This window comes from Radiomyces spectabilis, assembly GCF_025331425.1.
Source record: "Radiomyces spectabilis strain NRRL 2753 chromosome Unknown BYT42scaffold_16, whole genome shotgun sequence".
Lineage (NCBI taxonomy): Eukaryota > Fungi > Mucoromycota > Mucoromycetes > Mucorales > Radiomycetaceae > Radiomyces > Radiomyces spectabilis.
This window is the reverse complement of record NW_026251941.1, coordinates 508,563-526,883: the sequence shown is the minus strand read 5'-3', so window position 1 is coordinate 526,883 and position 18,321 is coordinate 508,563. Positions and strand designations below refer to the sequence as shown.

General features: G+C 47.5%; 5 protein-coding genes and 1 non-coding gene across 6 annotated transcripts; 2 read left to right on the top strand and 4 right to left on the bottom strand.

Moving 5' to 3' along the window:
- Positions 1-4,713: 4,713 nt before the first annotated feature.
- On the bottom strand, positions 4,714-5,616 carry BYT42DRAFT_549856 (uncharacterized protein; the record flags this gene model as incomplete). Its single annotated transcript, XM_051566100.1, has 1 exon — positions 4,714-5,616. The coding sequence occupies one exon, from the start codon at positions 5,614-5,616 to the stop codon at positions 4,714-4,716; it is 903 nt and encodes a 300-aa protein (XP_051418916.1).
- A 4,117-nt stretch (positions 5,617-9,733) lies between these two features.
- BYT42DRAFT_549855 (uncharacterized protein) lies at positions 9,734-10,666 on the bottom strand (the record flags this gene model as incomplete). Its single annotated transcript, XM_051566099.1, has 1 exon — positions 9,734-10,666. The coding sequence occupies one exon, from the start codon at positions 10,664-10,666 to the stop codon at positions 9,734-9,736; it is 933 nt and encodes a 310-aa protein (XP_051418915.1).
- A 354-nt stretch (positions 10,667-11,020) lies between these two features.
- Positions 11,021-11,094, top strand: BYT42DRAFT_t146. The gene has a single exon. It is a non-coding gene; the product is annotated as a tRNA-Ile (tRNA).
- Positions 11,095-12,760: 1,666 nt separating this feature from the next.
- Positions 12,761-13,729, top strand: BYT42DRAFT_549854 (uncharacterized protein; the record flags this gene model as incomplete). The annotated part of the gene is made up of 2 exons (XM_051566098.1): positions 12,761-12,892; positions 13,013-13,729. The coding sequence occupies 2 exons, from the start codon at positions 12,761-12,763 to the stop codon at positions 13,727-13,729; spliced, it is 849 nt and encodes a 282-aa protein (XP_051418914.1).
- Positions 13,730-13,930: 201 nt separating this feature from the next.
- Positions 13,931-15,238, bottom strand: BYT42DRAFT_587892 (proteasome subunit beta type-7). Its single transcript, XM_051570215.1, has 5 exons — positions 15,045-15,238; positions 14,903-14,984; positions 14,750-14,844; positions 14,364-14,682; positions 13,931-14,291 (listed from the first exon to the last, which is right to left on the bottom strand). Exons 1-5 carry the CDS (start codon positions 15,098-15,100, stop codon positions 14,034-14,036), a joined length of 810 nt encoding a protein of 269 aa, XP_051418913.1. The 5' UTR covers positions 15,101-15,238; the 3' UTR covers positions 13,931-14,033.
- A 236-nt stretch (positions 15,239-15,474) lies between these two features.
- Positions 15,475-18,089, bottom strand: BYT42DRAFT_504682 (uncharacterized protein; the record flags this gene model as incomplete). The annotated part of the gene is made up of 8 exons (XM_051564986.1): positions 15,475-15,745; positions 15,817-15,950; positions 16,028-16,096; positions 16,166-16,267; positions 16,329-16,518; positions 16,580-17,537; positions 17,599-17,661; positions 17,747-18,089. 8 exons carry the CDS (start codon positions 18,087-18,089, stop codon positions 15,475-15,477), a joined length of 2,130 nt encoding a protein of 709 aa, XP_051418912.1.
- Positions 18,090-18,321: the final 232 nt, after the last annotated feature.

Below are 18,321 nucleotides of genomic sequence, written 5' to 3'. Positions count from 1 at the left end.
GAAGGAGGGAAATTACCCAGCATTTTTGCTTTTGACCTTTGAATGAGAACTCTCTGCTAAGTTTTCGGCTCTGACAACGATATCAGTGACAGTGATTCTTCAGTATCAGGGAAGACTACAGACCAATGAATATCAAGGCGGTTAGGCCATCAGTGAGTTATCAGTTACCAGCTGAGAAAGCCCAGGATGCCAAGGAGACTGGATCACAGACATTTAAAATGATCTCCAATTAATGTATCCTCTTTAAACCCGCGTTACCGAATAGCTACACCGATATCTGAACCCGAGAACAATAGAGTGACAGTTTCAAAGAATATCTGGACGCATATAGAAATGATATACCTAAGCCAGAGAGAAAGGGGATAGGAAGGTCGATTTACGATATGCAGATCAAATGTAATAAAACCACATTAATCAAGTTCCAGCAATAATATGGGAAACAAAACATGCCTATACCGAAAATAACTGCCACAGACGCCTGACACATTTGATATTTTCAAATACCAGGAATTTATTAGGAGCCATGGTATAGAAACTGATGTTGCCTTAAAATTACATTGACAGGACCGGTGATATTGATCTTATTGTTTTTTTGCGGAAACCGCTTACCAGTTGTGATAAATCAGGAGCAGCACAACGGATAAAACTCATATTTAAGGTATATTCGCTCCTTCAGGTAGTTTTCAGGCCACAAAACGAAATGGCAGACGACGACTGACTTGCCGCACCATTCAGGCCCCCCCCAAAAAAAAAGCTTCCCAGAATCCCTCCCAAAAATTGACGAAAGATACTGAAGGCCGCGCCGGACACCCGTCACAAACATTTTATGGTCCGGCAAAAAAGCAGTTTTAACCAATCAGAAGAGAGGATTTCTTGATCACGTGATCTATGTTGCTTTGTATTTATCATTATATTCGCGATCGCTGAAATAAGAAAAAGCTCGCTTAGCTCAGTCGAAAATGTATAAGTTTATTAGAGGAATGGACGATCGGCCTTGGGGAAAGCCCTCTACAGACCAAACCTCAGGTGAACAGAAGGAGAAAAAAAAAAGGGGAAAACGAAAAAAAACACCCGTCGAGTCGCAAGAAAGGTGAAAAAGGAAAAAGATGGGAAAGGAAAACAAAATAAAATCTAAAATGAAATTACAGGAGGGATCCGCTAGCTAGTAAGTAACCTTTCAACACCATGGTCTTTCTCCGCAACGTGCTTAATGGTTGTCGCAGTGGGAGGAAGAGGCCAGAGGGAGATCCGGGCACTGTTCACTAGGGCCAGAAACAAAAAGATCGAGCCAGACTTGGCCGGGGGTAGGATCGGTGGTGTAGTCACCGTCGGGATTGCAGAGTTGATCAATGTGCCAAAGAATGGTGCAAAGATCCGACCAGAAACGAGGTGGCGCAGCAGAGCGAGAAGTGGGCAACAGATTCAAAGCGTAATCGATACGAACCCCAGTAAAATCTGATGGCGGAAATGGGAGGCTGTACCAGAGTATGGATGGGATCTTAGGGCAAAGCATTAAATGCTGCCGTTTGGTATCACCAAAGCCGCAAGCACAGGGACGGGGTTTACCTGGCAACCAACCCATTCGCCATCGCACAAGGCGACTGCGGTCAGGCCGAGAGGCAGGAACAAAGAGGACAGGATCAATTTCGAGTGAAGGTCGGCACGCACGAATGAGCACACGATCGGTAGAAGCAAGAAAAGCGGTAAAATGAGTCTGGCGATATTGACGCAGCCAAGAGACAAGACGGGAATTGGAGGAGTCATCCGCAGGATGATCAAGAACAATCTGTCGCTGACGGAGACGGGAGAGAAGAGACAAACGAATGGAAGGTGAAAGGAGTGTGAGGAGGCAATCGTCTGGAAGGTATTCAGTACGAAGGCAGAATTTTAACACCAGAGTGTCAGCACGGAAGGACATGTTGGGAAGGTTACACATGTGCTTGAGCACCTGGGTTGAGGAAGTCCGATGACCACCAACGATCATCCGGAGACAACGATCTTGCACACGTTCGAGTTCAGCATACTCTTTTTTGAGCAGGTGAGAAATGGCCAAACCATACTCGAGCTTGGGGCGGATGAATGCAGCGTAGATACGCGTACAGAAAAGCAGCGGAAAACCATTACGGTTAAGGCCCATGGCGTTTAACTGGGACATTGCAAGAAATGTACTTTGCGCACGGTGACGGATCATGGAAGAGGCATCGATACCTTTGGAACGGAATGGCACACCAAGGTAGACAAATTCGTCAACAGGCGGGAGGGACTCATTGTACAGACTTAAACAAACATAGCTGCGGGAACTGGGTACCGGTGCATTAATGATGGCACATTTGGATGGACTCCATTTGTAACCAAGAGCAACCGAGTGAGCCTCAGCAAGCGACAGCATATGTTGGACTTCGCGAGCGGACCCAATGAGGGCCACATCGTCCGCATACAACAGACAGTTGATGGGAGTGGGCGAAGGATCGGACGAAGCAGTGGACGTGGGGCCAAATGGAAGACCGAAAGGTGAGGAAGCGTTGTAGGGTGGCGGACGAGAAGGCGAACAAGAGAGGACAGAAGTTGTAGATCGGGAAGCAGCGGAACGGAGGAGAACAGGCAAAGTGTTGATATAAATTGAATAAAGGAACGGACTGAGGACTGAGCCTTGAAGGACACCAGTTGCAGGAACGAAAGGAGAGGAGATGTGGTTGCTGAGGAGAACTGTGACTGAAACATCGTCAAACATGTGGGCGAGAAGGGACACCAAAGCCGGAGGAGCAGAAAAAGAAAGGAGAGTTTGCCAGATAACTCGTCTATCGACGGTATCGTAGGCGGACTTGATGTCCAGAAATGCAACAACAGGATAATGGTTATGGCGATCGCGGTAGGCGCGCATCAAGTCATGCAAGCAGAGGGCTTGATCCAACGCACTACGTTGATGCCGGAAGCCGCCTTGGGACACATCAAGGGGAGGAGCAGCGAGTTCCACAAAGGGCTGGAGACACATTTCGAAAAGTTTTCGGATGATGGAAGTCAGAGAAATCGGGCGGTAATTGCTGGGAAGGGAGGGATCGCCTTTTTTGTGGATCGGAACGACTTGCGCTTCACGCCAAAGGGAGGGAACGTATGCCCATTGGACACAGAGGTTAAACAAAAAGGAAAGGAGGGGGGAAAGCACAGACTGGATGGGCATAAGCATCTCAGAACGGATATGATCCGATCCGGGAGCTTTTCGCCGAGGGAGTCGATCCAAAGTCTTGGCAACTGTATCTGGAGTAAAGAAAGGAACGTGAGGGGTGGATGGGGAAATAGCGAAAGGAAGGGAAGATGTGGATGGCGGCAAAGATGGTGGGCGAGACGAGGGTAAACCCGAACCAGAATATACTGAGGCCAGGTGATCACGCATGGCTAATGCACCAGCGGCTGGACCATCAGGGTGGGTGAATTGGACTTGTTGGCGGCGGCGGTTTCGGATGGACTTGATCGTGGACATCGCTTGGGGGAAATCCCCACGAGCCACAGTAGCACAAAAAGCACGCCAAGCTTGCCTTTTCGCGCGGCGGACGGCGGTTCGAAATCGTCGGGCAGCCTGTTGGTGTTCATCCCACCAGACAGCTTTGTCAATGCCAATGGCACGACGCCACCGCCGGTAGGTGCGATCTCGATGGTCAGCCATGGTTTGCAAGTCAGCATTCCAAAATGACTGCCATTGACGGGGCCGAGGGTCACGAGCACCAACCGATTTATCCAAAGCGGAATAAATGGCGTTGTTGAGGTCGTCATTGAGTTGATCAATGGGTGGTCGGGTGGCGGGTGGATCAGAGGAGAGCTGTTGAAGCTTCTCATGTAGTGGTTGGGAAAAGGAGCGGAAAGAGGCAACGTACAGCTGGTGGACATCAAGTTCTTTAAGACGAGAGAGGTTCCAGAGACGGCGGGGAGATGGTGAAGGAGTGTAGTAATCGGTGGATGGATCAGGAAGGGTATATACAAATGATAACGACATTAACTTGTGATCAGATCCGAGGGAAAGATCAGAGAAGATATGGAGGGATGAGTGGGGAAGCGTGGGGAGGTTGGTGAGGAAATAATCGACGATACTGCTGTGGACTTGGCTGTGGCGGAAAGTGTGATACGTGGGTATGCCGTAAGCGAGGGAAATATTTAGAATTGATAATGAACGTTCGGTGACCCAATCCTGTAGTAACTGACCACGTGGATTGCTGATGCGATCTCCAGTGACAGTACCAAGGCGGGCATTCAGGTCTCCACAAATGATAATATCATCGGCAAGCGGAATAGAGGAAAGGGCTGTAGAAACGGCGTCAAGAGAGAGGGTGGGGGGAAGGTAAAGACAAACAAGGCGAAGAGAGGAACCCAAGCGGAGGCCAAGCGCATACTTTGTGGCCAAAGGGAAAGGAGTGACAGTGAGCGGAAAATCCGGGGAAACAAGGGCAGAAACACCTTCAGAGCCACGGAAGTTGCCAGCTACAGGGGTACCATAATTATGGTATTGTGACCAGGAAGTACGAAGCTTGTTGGGAGAGAGGAGCCAGGTTTCGGTGATAAAAACAATTGAAAAGGAATGACAATGGCGGAGGAGATCGTCGACCAGGGAAGCTTGGAGACCATTGGCATTCCACAGGCCGATGTTGAGAGGAATAGTGGGCGGGACAGAAGAAGAAGGAAGGGAAAGAGCATTTGAAGGAATGGAGGGAGGCTGTTCTATCATTATAATGATTTTTGAACGTCTTGCATATCATGGTCAGGGTCGGTGGAGGACTTTTGCTTTTGACCGGTTGGGTTGGCTGGAGAGGCGGGGGCACCACGGCATTGGCCCAAGAGTCTGGGTAGATCAGATTCTTCCAAGATGTTGGCCTCGACAAAGGAGCGCGCAACGGGGGAGGCAAGATGGTACGGGAGGTGGGTCACTGCTTTTTCACAGCGTGTGCGATACAAATCGAACACGAAGGCTTCCTGATGTTCGGTAGACATGGCTTTGATTTCAGGATCCGCCAGGATACTAATATCCAAAGGATCAAAGTTTTCCAACGGTTTGATTTCGGCCTTGGTGAACTGGGCCATGGCAAAGTCGAAGTACTGCTCATGGACAAGAAGTCCAACGACAGCACGGGCAGGGAAACAAATGTCTAGGACACGGTAGGGATCGATGCCGAGGCGGCGAAGACGGGTTCTCGTTTCCTGACGAGTCAGGCGGCGAGAACGGGGAACGTAAAGGTATTTAAAGCCGGAAGGCCCAGAAGGGGTCTGGAAAATGCGAACATCAGCAGGTCGTATACGGGTGGTGTTAGTGGGGCGCTTCTTTTTAGTCACAACAGCCCAGGAGGAGGCATCAGAGCCCAATGGTGGGCGGGGAGAAGAGGAGGCTGAAAGGGGTTCGTTGGTTAAAGTGGCAGGTGCCGGCTTTGGTTGGTGCTGTTGCTGAACTGGAGGATCAGAGGCAAGGGAAGCAAGGCGGGTTTTGAGTTCGGCCACTTCATTGCGAAGTTGGCGGTTTTCGGTAGCGAGTTCGCGGAACTTTGCAAGTTCGGCGGCCTGGTTCATAGTGGTCGCTATGAGCGTGTTAATTTGGGCCTGCATAGCCTCAAGTTGGGCAGCTAAGTTTTCGGACATGCTGGGAGTCTGTTGCGCCGTCGGGGCTACTAATAAATTCAGGTGGTTCGGGTCGGCCAGCACGCTTGGGTCGGACGTCGAAAAGAAAGGGGGCACTTGGGAACGGGGCGAGTTACTGAAAGCCGTGTTGCTGCTTATTGTTGGATTCAGTTTTTGCACAATTGTGGATGACTGGACAACAACGAAGATTTGGGCTGGATGTTTTGATATACCGTACGGCTACGATGAATGTACGATATGTCAAAGGATGGGCGATGGATGGATAGGTTTGTAGGGCGGATTGAGCTATCGAGATTCCGGCAAAAGGTTTTCCCGCTATAAAAACGAGAAAAAAGTGATGAAGAGCGGAAAAAGGGTGCTCGCTTAGCTCAGTCGAAAATGTATATGTTTATTGAGGGGTATGGCCTTAATGATTATGAAATCGATATCGGCTACCCTATGGGACATTAAGAAATAAAACGAAAAAAACATCTATAGATCACAAAAAGATGGAAGAAAAAAAGTAGGGTGGAGAGTAGAGGAACACAGGCTACTAAGCTACCTTTCACTACATGGTCCCCTCCGCAACGTGCTTAGATGGTGTCGCAGTGGGAGGAAGATGCCAGAGGCAGTTCCAGGCGCGATTCGCGAGAGGCAGTAGGAGGCGAGAGGTCTATCCAGACTTGGCCGGGGGTAGGATCACTTGTGTAATCTCCGTCAGGGTTACAGAGCTGGTCAAAGTGCCAGAGGATGGTGCAAAGGTCTGACCAATAAGTTGGTGCCGAGGCGGAACGTGAGAGAGGCAGTTGATTCAAAACGTAATCAATGCGAACGCCAGGAAAATTTGGAACACAGGATGGAAGGGAGAACCAAAGTTGGGAAGGGACAACAGGGCACTCCATGAGATGGGAACGGGTGGTAGTACTGAAGCCACAGCGACAAGGACGAGGTTTCCCCGGTAGCCAGCCCATACGCCATCGCACTAAGCGGCTACGATCAGCTCGCGAAGCAGGGACGTAGAGTATTGGATCCACTATCAGGGTAGGGCGGCAGGCTCGAATTAGAACTCTTTGGGTACTGGCCAGGAAAGCAGTGAAGTGACGTTGCCGATAATTGCGTAGCCATGTGGTAAGGCGTGAGGAAGACATCTGTTCAGCAGGATGATCGACCACAATTGGACGTTCTTGGAGGCGTGACAGCAGTGACAAACGCACAGACGAAGAAACAAGAGGCATGAGGCAATCATCGGGCAGGTAGCTCATCCGCAGGCAGAATTTCAGGACCAAGGTATCAGCGCGGAATGACATGCTCGGGAGGTTGCAGATGTGAACCAGCACTTGAGTAGAAGCACTCTTATGGCCGCCCACTATCATTCGAAGGCATCGGTCTTGGACACGTGCAAGCTCTTTATAATCTTTTTGGAGTAAGTGTGCGATAGCAAGCCCATATTCCAGTTTGGGCCGGATGAAAGTTGCGTAGATTCGTGCTGAAAACAAAAGTGGGAAGCCATTGCGATTGAGACCCATAGCGTTAAGCTGGGACATGGCCAAAAAAGTGCTGCGTGCTCGATGTCGGATCAAAGCAGAAGTGGCGAGACCTTTGGAGTTGAACGGACTCCCAAGATATATAAATTCATCCACTGCAGGGAGCATATCACCATACAGGGAGAGATGGACAAAGCTACGAGAAGTGGGTACAGGTGCATTCAGGATGGCACATTTTGGCGGACTCCATTTATAGCCCAGGACATGAGCATGAGTTTCAGCAAGAGTGAGCATGTGTTGTACCTCGCGAGCCGAGCCAACCAAGGCGATGTCGTCCGCATACAACAGGCAGTTGATGGGAGTCGGTGAGGCAATGGGGTCACTGTCAGATGGGATGGGTCCAAACGGCAAGCCGTTGGGCGCAGAAGCATCATAGAGAGGTGGTCGCGATGGTGAAATGGAGGGCACTGTGGTGGTCGAAAGAGAGGCGGCAGAGCGCAAAAGAGCAGGCAGAGTGTTAATATATAAAGAATAGAGAAATGGACTGAGGACGGAGCCTTGTAGCACACCAGTAGATGGGGTGAAAGGCGTGGAGGCATGGTTTTGCAAAAGAACTGTGACGGAGACATCATCAAACATGTGCGCTAGAAGCGAGACGAGTACAAGAGGCGTGGAAGAGGCAAGGAGGGTCTGCCAGACAATTCGACGGTCAACAGTATCGTAAGCGGCCTTGATGTCCAAGAAAGCAACAACAGGGTAGTGGTTGTGACGATCGCGGTAGGCGCGCATCAAGTCGTGCAAGCAGAGGGCTTGATCCAGGGCACTACGTTGATGTCGAAAACCGCCTTGTGCGACGTCCAGGGATGGGGCTGTGATTTCCAATGCTGGTAAGAGAATCATCTCGAAAAGTTTGCGTACAATCGAGGTCAGAGAAATTGGACGAAAGTGGGCAGGGTCGTTGGGGGCACCTTGTTTGTGGATAGGAACTACCTGAGCATGACGCCACACTGTGGGAGTATAGGACCATTGGGTACAGATGGTAAACAGGTGGGCAAGCAAGGGGGCAAGAGAGTCTGCGATCGGGAGTAACATTTCGGCACGTAAATCATCGGGACCTGGGGCTTTTCGTTGTGATAGGCGTTTCAAGGTGGCAATAATGTTCTCTTTGGTAAACGTGTGCGAGAGAGAGGTAGAGGCGATGTCGAAGGGAAGCGATTGGCTGGTGGCAGACAGTGGAGGAGGTCGGGCAATTGGCAGATGCTGGCCAGAGTAGACGTTCGCCATATGGTTGCGGAGGACTTGGGCACCAACCGCAGGGCCATCGGGATGTGTAAATCGCACCTGTTGGTTACGGCGGTTTCGGATACTTTTGACGGTCGCAGTTGCACGAGAGAAATCGCCGCGGGCCAATTTATCACAGAATGCACGCCAAGCCTGACGCTTAGCATAACGCACAGCACATCGGAAACGGGCAGCAGCATGTTGGAGGCGATCCCACCAGGGGACTTTGTCAAGCCCAATGGCTCGATGCCATCGACGGTAGCAACGTTCACGTTCGTCAGCAAGAGCCTGTAGCTCTGCATTCCAAAACGATTTCCAGGAAGGAGGCCGAGGGGCACGCCGGCACACCGATTTGTCCAATGCAGTATAGATAAGATCGTTAAGATCGTGGTTCAGCTGGTCAATCGGGGGTCGGGTAGGAGGCGGATCATGGGAAAGGTCCCGGAGTTGGGTAGAGAGAGGTGCCGACAGGCAGCGAAAAGTATCAATGTACAGCTTGTGTACGTCCGTTTCGTTCAAGCGCGAGAGGTTCCAGAGACGGCGACTTGATGAAGAAGGAGGGATCGTGTTGACCGAGGCATTGGGGTCACGGTACGGGAAGGATAAGGCCATCAGCTTGTGATCGGAGCCAAGATGCAAAGCAGAATAGATGTGGAGCGATGAAGACGAAAGGTGAGGCATATTTGTAATGAAATAATCAACGATGCTGCTATGGAGCTGGTCGTTCCGGTAGTTGAGGAAGGTAGGAATGCCGTATGCCAAAGAGATGTTGAGGATTTGAAGGTTGCGTTCTTCCACCCAGTCTTGGAGAAGGGGTCCGCGGGTATTTGAACGATGGTCACCAGTGAGGGGGCCCAGGCGAGCATTTAAATCGCCACAAATAATAGTGTCTTGGGTCAGTGGGATAGCGTTCAAGGTAGCAAGGACTTCATCAGAGGACAGAGAGGGCGGCAGATACAGGCAAATAATGCGTAACGAGGTACCGATCTGTAGCCCGAGGGCATGTGGAGACGGTATGGGAAATTGCAGAATGTGGAAAGGAAAGCTGGGGGAAACAAGAGCAGAAATACCATGGGAACCACGGAAATTACCCGCAACAGGGCTACCATATAAATGGTACTGGGACCAAGAAGTACGGAGTCGAGCTGGAGAGATTAACCAAGTTTCGGTGATAAAAAGTAGAGAAAAGGACTGGCAGTGTTGGAGGATGTCATCGACTAAGGAGGCTTGGAGACCATTGGCATTCCATAAGCCGATGCGAAAGGGGGTGGTGGAAACAGGTGGGGTTGGAGATGGGAGCGTTAGGAGATGAGTGGCAAGCGAGGTTGACGAAGAAGGAGTGAATGTGTTGTGTTGATTAATCATTTTTTTTTTTAAAGCTTGCCATTGCTGGCAGGTGCGCGTTCATGTTTGGCGTCGGCCATATCAGTATCAGGATCAGTGTCGTCTTTCTCGGTAGTATCAGTGTTGGTAGGGGGCACAGGAGCACCACGACAGCGACTCAGAAGACGAGAGACATCATCAGTATCGAAAATGTTGGCTTCCAGGAAAGAGCGGGCAATGGGGGAGGCAAGGTGATATGGAAGACGGAGCACTGCTTTTTCGCATCGTGCAGAATGGAGAGACTCAGCAAACGCTTGTTGATCTGCGAGGGACATCTGCTTGACTTCAGGATCAGCCATGTGGATGGGGTCACAGGGATCAAAGTCGTGGATCACCAGGATATTATGCTGACCGAGGGTCTCCTCTACGAGCGCACGGTATTGCACATGGATCAGGAGGCCGACAACAGAACGAGCGGGGAAAGTGATGTCAAGCACACGGTATGGATCAACGCCCAGACGGCGAAGACGGGTACGGGTTTCGTGGCGGGTAAGGCGGCGAGATCGAGGAATATACAAGTACTGGAAGCCACTTGGGCCGTCGGTAATCTGAAAGGTGCGAGCATCTGAAGCCCGAGTTTTGGGCTTAGGTTTAGGTCGGACAGGACGGTACTTTTTGGTGACTGTAGCCCACTGCGAGGCGTCAGAACCCATGGGTGCAGAAGGGGTTGAAGTTGGGCGGGTTGCAGTCTCAGTATTAGGGGCAGAAGTGGATACAGTAGGCTTGGAGTAGGAAGTGGAAACGCTAGCGGTAGCGGCAGCAAGTTGGGCTTTCAACTGGGCATTTTCATTACGGAGTTGCTGATTTTCTTCGAGTAGGTGGCGGATCTGGTCGAGTTCAGTACGGTGCGTAGTGACTTGCGCAGTCAGGTAATTAATTTGGGCCTGCATGGCCGCAAATTGGTCAGGGGAAGTTGTGGACATCGGATGGAGATGCGTCGTCGGCGAGCGAAATTCAAAATTTGAGTCCGGTCCGGACACAGAAGGCGATGCGAGTTTCGAAGCGGTTGCCGGAAAACGAGATTCGGCGATGGAACTGGCTGAAATTAACGTTGTGTTTCTTTGATACACTTTTCTTGAATTGGAGATATCTCAGAGAAGAACGATGGTAACGATTTCAAACTTCAGAAATAGGTCGGTAGGGGGTGGATGCACGATATGGCAAAGGATGTATGATGGATGGAAGGGATTTAAGTGTGGGTGGAACAGGTGTAATTCCGGCTAAAAGTTTCCCCGCTATAAAAACGAGAAAAAAGTGATGAAGAGCGGAAAAAGGGTGCTCGCTTAGCTCAGTTGGTTAGAGCGTGGTGCTAATAACGCCAAGGTCACAGGTTCGACCCCTGTAGTGAGCAACCTTCATTTTTTTTCGGCATCGTCCGTACTTTTTTTTGCTCTTTCTGAAGTGGCAGAGCTTTTCTATATTTTATTATATTTTTTACAAAGAGAAGCTACTTTTACGACGATAGATGGGGTTTTATTTTTCAGCAGAATCTGAAGTATTCCTTGGCCGAATTAAGGGCGTGAAGAAGATTACAGAGGGATAACCACAAATAAAATAAAAATAGAGATGCCGTCAAAAGAAAAACTGTGAGGAGAATAGTCATCACCGAGTACTTAGAATTCACGGGACGAAACGAAAAGTAAAAGACACAACAGCCGCAGTCGGGGTGGATCCACGATAGAAATTAAGGGCCCTGAAGGAGACACGTTCATAAAAAGGCGGAAGTTGTTGATAAATAACCGGATGAAATGAACAGCTTAAAAGCGTAATGGCAGCCACAAATCCTAGAAGCAACATCAGATTGCGAAGCAAGGAAGTAAAAAGATATATACGATCATCTTATTACGAAGCGATAAGGGCATACTATTGATCTATCCGCTTTAGCGCATACAGCTCGTTAAAGATCTAAACCAAAAAAACCAAACGTGAAAGGTGATTTATAGCAGAAGCCAAAGTGAAATATACATAAAAATAACTGGATCTTAGAAGAGGAGTAAGGCTAGTGAAAATATCCAGATTTTCACCCATCAAGGATGAAGGCTATCATTATATTAGAGCATTTGAAGGGAATAACAATCGCTTATATACCCTACATACGACCAAACTTCTATGCGTTCAATTCAGCCTTTTCTTTTTTGCGATAAAAAAACTTAATCTTTAATGCTTTGCGGCATTGTAAACTATGGGAGTACCGAGCAACCAAAGAACTTGTACGCTAGTCATTAGGAACAGGGGTGGTATGACTAGGTATGGATGATATAGCGGCAGAGTAGAATTAAGCAACAACACTACGCATCTGCGTGAAATGTGGCACCAACGATGAAAGTAAAGCCTATTTTCTGAAATAATAACTTATGTGAGTGGCCAAGTAGAATATTTTTCTCAATGCTCTTGGTTAGGACTCTATCCTTTGTCACTCATTCTGCTGCCAGATTTCGATCTATCTTAGACTTTTCGTTTTGAACTCTTATAGACTGATCTCCACTACTAATTTTTTTTTTTTTTTTTTTTTTTTTGCAAGCTTTCGTGTTCGATTGTTACTTGTCACATAGCAACGCGTATGTTATGCTACCATGGAGACGATGAGGATTAGGGTTGTCATAGCACAAGTTATTGCATAGTGATATGTCATAATTTGAAAATGAAAAATAATCACAAAATACTACAGTATCTTCCAATAAAGAAGTGGATCTTATGGCTCGCTAGATATATTCGTACGTTTGACCTGAGAAATCATGGAAGGAGAGGGGCATCACAGTGTAGGTAGGATAAGGGGCTAGACTCATTTTCGGTGCCCTTCGGTTATGTCATTGTACCTTCCTTTTATCGATCCAAGGGACCTGCAAAGGCAATCATCCGGTTTTGGCAATCAGCCCATCTCAATCGTGTCAGAGCGCCAGCTGGAGGAGTACGAAAATGTGACCCTATTGAGGAGAATGACCGAGCAACGATTTCCCTTTCTGAAAAAAACAGTAGGTTCAACTCGCTGTTGCCTTCATGTTTCTCACGCCTTTATCATGTTAACTGCACCGAAGTCTTCGGTATCACCACAACCTACTCTGTCTTCCTCACGATCCACTCGCGTTATTGAAGAACTTCAGTCAACCTGGAATCAGCTTGAGCAAGATCTCATAACAACCAAGACACAGGTCAATGGACTTTTTTTTTTGGGGTTTTTTTTTTTTTTTTTTTTTTTTTTTTTTTTTTTTTTTTTTGGCATCGTCTTGTCTAGTCATGTCTTCTTATAGTCTTCTTTTTTCCCATTGTAGCTCGAAAATGCACGAACGGCGAAGGAACAGTATGAATTGGAAGCTCAAGCACATGCAGAGTCCAACACGCAATGTCGGACCAATGTACAAGAGCTCATGCAACTGCTGGAATCGAAACAGCAACTTTTGGACAAAACGAAAAAACGGTCCTTAGAGATGGAAGCCGAGATGAAGAAACTGAAAGATGAGGCCGTGCATTCACGCAAGCAATTCAAGGAGTTGCAGGATAAACAAAAACTGTTAGAATTAGATTGCCGGAAAGCCGCCGAACGTAAAGAATACATTCAACGCCAACAAACCGTTCTCGCCGAAGCGATACACAGCATGAGTACACGATTCCAGCGAGAAATGGCGGACTTGAACCATGATTTGACAACCATGAGGCGTCAACTCGGTATACTTCTCGCCGAGCATCAGCATATCCTCTCCGTGACCGAATCGAGAATCCAGCGGGAAAGGGCCAGCAGGGACCAATGGATCGAAAAAGTGCAAAGTGTGCAACAACGGTCAAGTGCTGAAATGAAAGATGCCGCAAATCATATATGTTCGGAAATGCAATCACTTATCACCAATGTAAATGCATCGTCTGAAAATACGGCTAGTTTAACTCTCAGCATTGAAAAATGCAGAGATGAAGTCCATAGCTTGATCTATCGTATCAAAACATATGCTTATGATTTAGATGAAGAACCTGTAAATACATCATCCGATAACTAATGACACCCCCAAAATATTGCCCTTCCATTTTTACCATTTGAGACCATAGGTTGCATCGCATTGCAACATCTCCTTCTTCCCTCATATCAATTGCAGTTTGTAATGACAGCAGTTGTTCACAAAGATTCATCTTCACCCCGGTCAACCACCTTTTTTGCATATGCCTCGACCGACGTTCCTTTTGAGTGTCACCGAGCTGTACACATTGAAAAACCTAGCATTTTTTTTTTCTTCCCCATCAGATGCCCGTTTTTTTTTTGTGGGATACAGTTTTCTTTATTCACCAGTCGACTTTTTTTTTTCTTTACACGGACACATCCATAGCATCGCCTTCGGTAACGGATACCAAGTTCTTGATAGATTCTTTCAGTACAGCCGTCGTGCCACGAGGATATGTGTAGCTTTGCTCTCTCATGCCACGCTCGTTGGGTCGTGCATAATTTCGCAAATAATCTGTTGATTCCTTCTCGATCACGCAAACGTCCACATTCGAACCAGAGCCAAGATCGTTGAAAATACCGGCTTCAATGGCATCCTTCACAAGTTCAATTGCTGCCTCACGCTAAAAAAAAAAAGGAAGCCAGAACTGTCAGCATTATATTCATGTCGTCTTGCTAATTGTCCCATTACGTACTGTCATGTTAGGTTCCCATCTGCTTTCGAATACACTCATGGCGGCCAAAGAACCGGATCCCATGGTGACGTAGGGTAGTTTATCGGTACTTCCGTGAGGATAGACTGTGTATAAATGAGGACCGGTTGCGTCGTAACCGCCCAAAACAAGAGCTGCACCAATATGTCCCTGATATTTAAAGAGCATCTGTTTCAACATGGTCATGGCAGTAACTACTCGTGGCTTTCGACCGGTGGATAAGCTATGAAGTTCAATCTGAGAGCTGATGAGATTGGTCGTGAATTCCGTATCGGCAGCAGTACCGGCACCACAGCAATAACTTTCATTATCAAAAAGTTAGTGCCAATAAATCGATTCAGTGTTGCTGAGCATGACCAGATACGTACATGTTGGGTGCGATGTAATGGATCTTTTCACAGTTTTTGTCGGCAACAATAGGTCCCTCAGTAGCTCTAGTATCGGCTCCAAGAACAATGCCATCCTATACATATATACTAAGAGAACCGTCACTGACGACCATGAATCGGTTCTTTTATTACCTTGAAGATGACACCGACAATGGTGGTACCTGTGCTGGTTGCTTTTGGTGGTTTGGCGCCCTTGCACTCTAGTGCCTTATTTCTAAGTATCCAACATCAGTTAGGTAGCCCGATTTATCTTGTGTGGAAAAAGGCATCGAACCTAGCGTAATTATCAAAGGAGAAACCGCCTTGCGGTAAAGTGAATTTGGTGGCCATGGTTGAAATGAACGTGGATAAACGAGAGCACTAATGGGCCAAAACTGCGAAATTCAACCCGTTGACGCGTAGGCGATTACGTCACTCCCCTCCACTGGAAAACTTATTGAGCCTCAACTTTAGGCGGTATTTAAAAATCCTGAGGAATTGGCCGGTTTGGGGGTTGCAACTCTTTGAAATAAAGCAATCTAAGCGACTGTCAAATAACAATCATGGGCACGATGAATGATGAATGTGAATTATATTATAAAAGCGTATATTCAAGTACAGACAAAGAGGTGTTTATTACTATTATTCGGTAAAATATAACGATGACAATGCAAGAATACTAAAGAAATAGGAAGAAGGTAGAAGATACTGGATTTTGACTCATTTTAAGCAGTGACACGGGAGGTTCGCTTCTTTTCACGTGAAGTTTGAGCTCGTTTTCTCAACTGAGCATTCATCATCGCAATGCCAGTGGAGAACAAACCAGGGCGTGCGCGGCGACTCTGAACGTTGCCCAATTCCTTTTCGCGATACAAACGAGCAGTGATCTTTTGATCGCCTTGATTGATAGACTCCACAATCTTGGCCTCAATAGCTTTAGCCATTTGACGGCGCACAATACCCATCACCATTGGTGTTGCAGCCTTGTACAACAAGCTATTTTTCAAATTCATGTCAAAATCGGAGGTGCTTGCCATGCCAATCTTTCCTGTTATTTTTAAGCTTACTTGTGCTTGCTGTCATGGATTCGAACCTTCAAATTGTCAATATGGCACTTGCAATGTTTGACTTTGATGGTGTGTTGGGGATCCAAAGAATTGCTCGTCAGTTGCAGAGCAAGACTGACGCCTTTGCCACCCGTCTGATTTTTTTTCAAAAAAAAAAAAGGAATCAATAAATGATGGGGTTTTTAACACATGCAATGTTTGAAGAACTTACGTAAAGAGAAGCCACACCACGGTCAGAAACCTTGGGAAAGCCAGTCTTTCGCTTGAAATAAAAGACAACCTACCATGAATGAAGTGAGCTCATCTATCATCTATATTTTACGAAGTCAGCTAGACTGCTTGATCTTACATCTTCAACGGTCGAGTGGATTTCGTGCATCTTGACGAAAATCGTCTGGTTGTCGACATTTGTAACTTCAGTCTTGGGGCTGAATCGAGTAAAGTTCTCCATCTGCAATAAATCATATAAGACTGTATGTAAAAACCATCTTCCCGTTGATGTTTCATCATACCTTCATTTCAAGAATGTTGGGTAATAAAGTATCACCAGCCAAGATCACATTCTCGATAACAACATCAAACTGGGGATCACTGTATTCAATGCGAGGAATAGGAACAAACTTGATCTGCTCAAGGATCGCAGGCAATAAAGTCATACGCATATCGTTCAGCAATTGAGGCTTGAAAGCAGGATGTCCATCTCTGTCAAAAGAAAAGAGTGAGGAGGCCAAATCATGATGTCAGTAATAGGTAGTCTACATACTTATCGAACCACAAGTCCTGGTGAATACGAGTGAAGCGTTCGTTGAGTTCTTTGGCCATGGGATCTTCAGCGATAGATTGCGTGAAGCGTCGACCTTCAGTGGTTAAAGCATCGAAATCGCCACGATAACGGCCTTCAGTCACTTCACGTCCTCTTTCAATCAAGGCCTTGCCATCATCCGTGGAAGCAGGATCAGTGACATAGTTGGGTTCCTTCAAGAGTCGCTGCAGATAACGAGCAACATCGTCCTTGTAGGTACGCAAGTTTTGATCATTTCTCACGTTGTCCAAGACGTTCTTCAAAGTCTGAATCAAGGGATCCAGTGAAAGTCCTTGAGCCCAGTCTTCAAGAATGGTCTTCAATTCCAACTCAGCCTGGCTCCACGCTTCATTTCCTCGGGTTTGCTGAGCGGCCTCGGTCGCCATGCCAGCCGTGCGCTGAGTAATAGCACCAGCACGATTGGACCAGGAATTGAACAAACCGATAACGGAGTCGATGGCGCTTTGGTAATCGGGATGTTGCTGAACTTCACCCAAGGCAGCCTTGAGACGTTCGATCAGATCATTGACCTTCTCTGGCGGGAACTTTTGGCGAGCATAGTCCTTGGCCGCGGCAGCTTGTTCAGAAGCCTTTTGCTGAAGCTGCTGCTGAAGCTCCTGGCGTTTGCGTTGAGCTGCTTCCGTGGTTTGTTCCTTCGTTCCCTGTGTGTCTTGAGCCGAGGCTTTCATTTTTTCCGTCACCTCTTCTTGCTTTTCGGGTTGTGTCAGTTCTTGCATTTGGTCACCGTATTGTTCGGTTTTCGCACTGAGTTGTTCACCGGCGGCTTTCAGGCTACCGCTGGCCTTGGTGGTAGCTTCACCAAAGATTTCCTGAGCGATGGAAATAAGCTCATTGACCACGTTACGGAAACTGCTATTGGTGGCAACCAATCGGGCAATTTTCATTATAGCTTGACCGCCTAGAAACATTGCATCGATTAGTTTTTTTTTCTCCTAATGGCAATTAACTTTTGCGCTTACCAGACTTGGCTTCTTGTTTCACCTCTTGTGTGTCTGTACCAGTTGACAGGCTTTTCAATTGCTCTAATTTGCATCGGTAAGTTTTCGCATGAATTTTATCATTTGATTTAACCCAACGGGGAACGACGGTCGGGGTTGGAATATTTACCTTTATTCACCGATGCTGGTTGGATGTTTCTCAAGTGGTAGACAAGACTTTGGAACAACTCGTCTTTGTTCTTTGTCGCCAAAGCATTCTGCATGGTCTGCAAAAGTGCACGGAAATCGGCAAGCAACTGTTGTCCTTCAGCACTCATATTATTCTTTCGAGCTTCGATGGTCGGGCTTTGAATCATGCGACTGATGAACTCGTTGATTTGAGCATTCGTGGGCATCTTGCCCTCCTTCATGGCTTGTACCATTTCGAACCATTTTAACTTTTCAACGCGTGATTCTTCCTTTGATGCTTGAAGTCTGGAACTGGCAAAAGGCGCTCCGACTCCGCCAGGCATTGTGGCATCGACGGGTCGCGAAATAGGCGCTTGTTGTTGGATGGTGTCAGCGACCGGCTGCACCGTTTGAGGTTGAACTTGAGTAGCCATTTGTGTATGTGTAAAAAAAAAAAGATCAAGAGAGAAGGAACCTACAGCTAAAACCCTGTCTTGTTTCTTTTATATCACTTCCCGATAATGCCTATTAGCGAGGGATTACCGAGTTTCAAAGCTCGGTGAATATTATGATCAG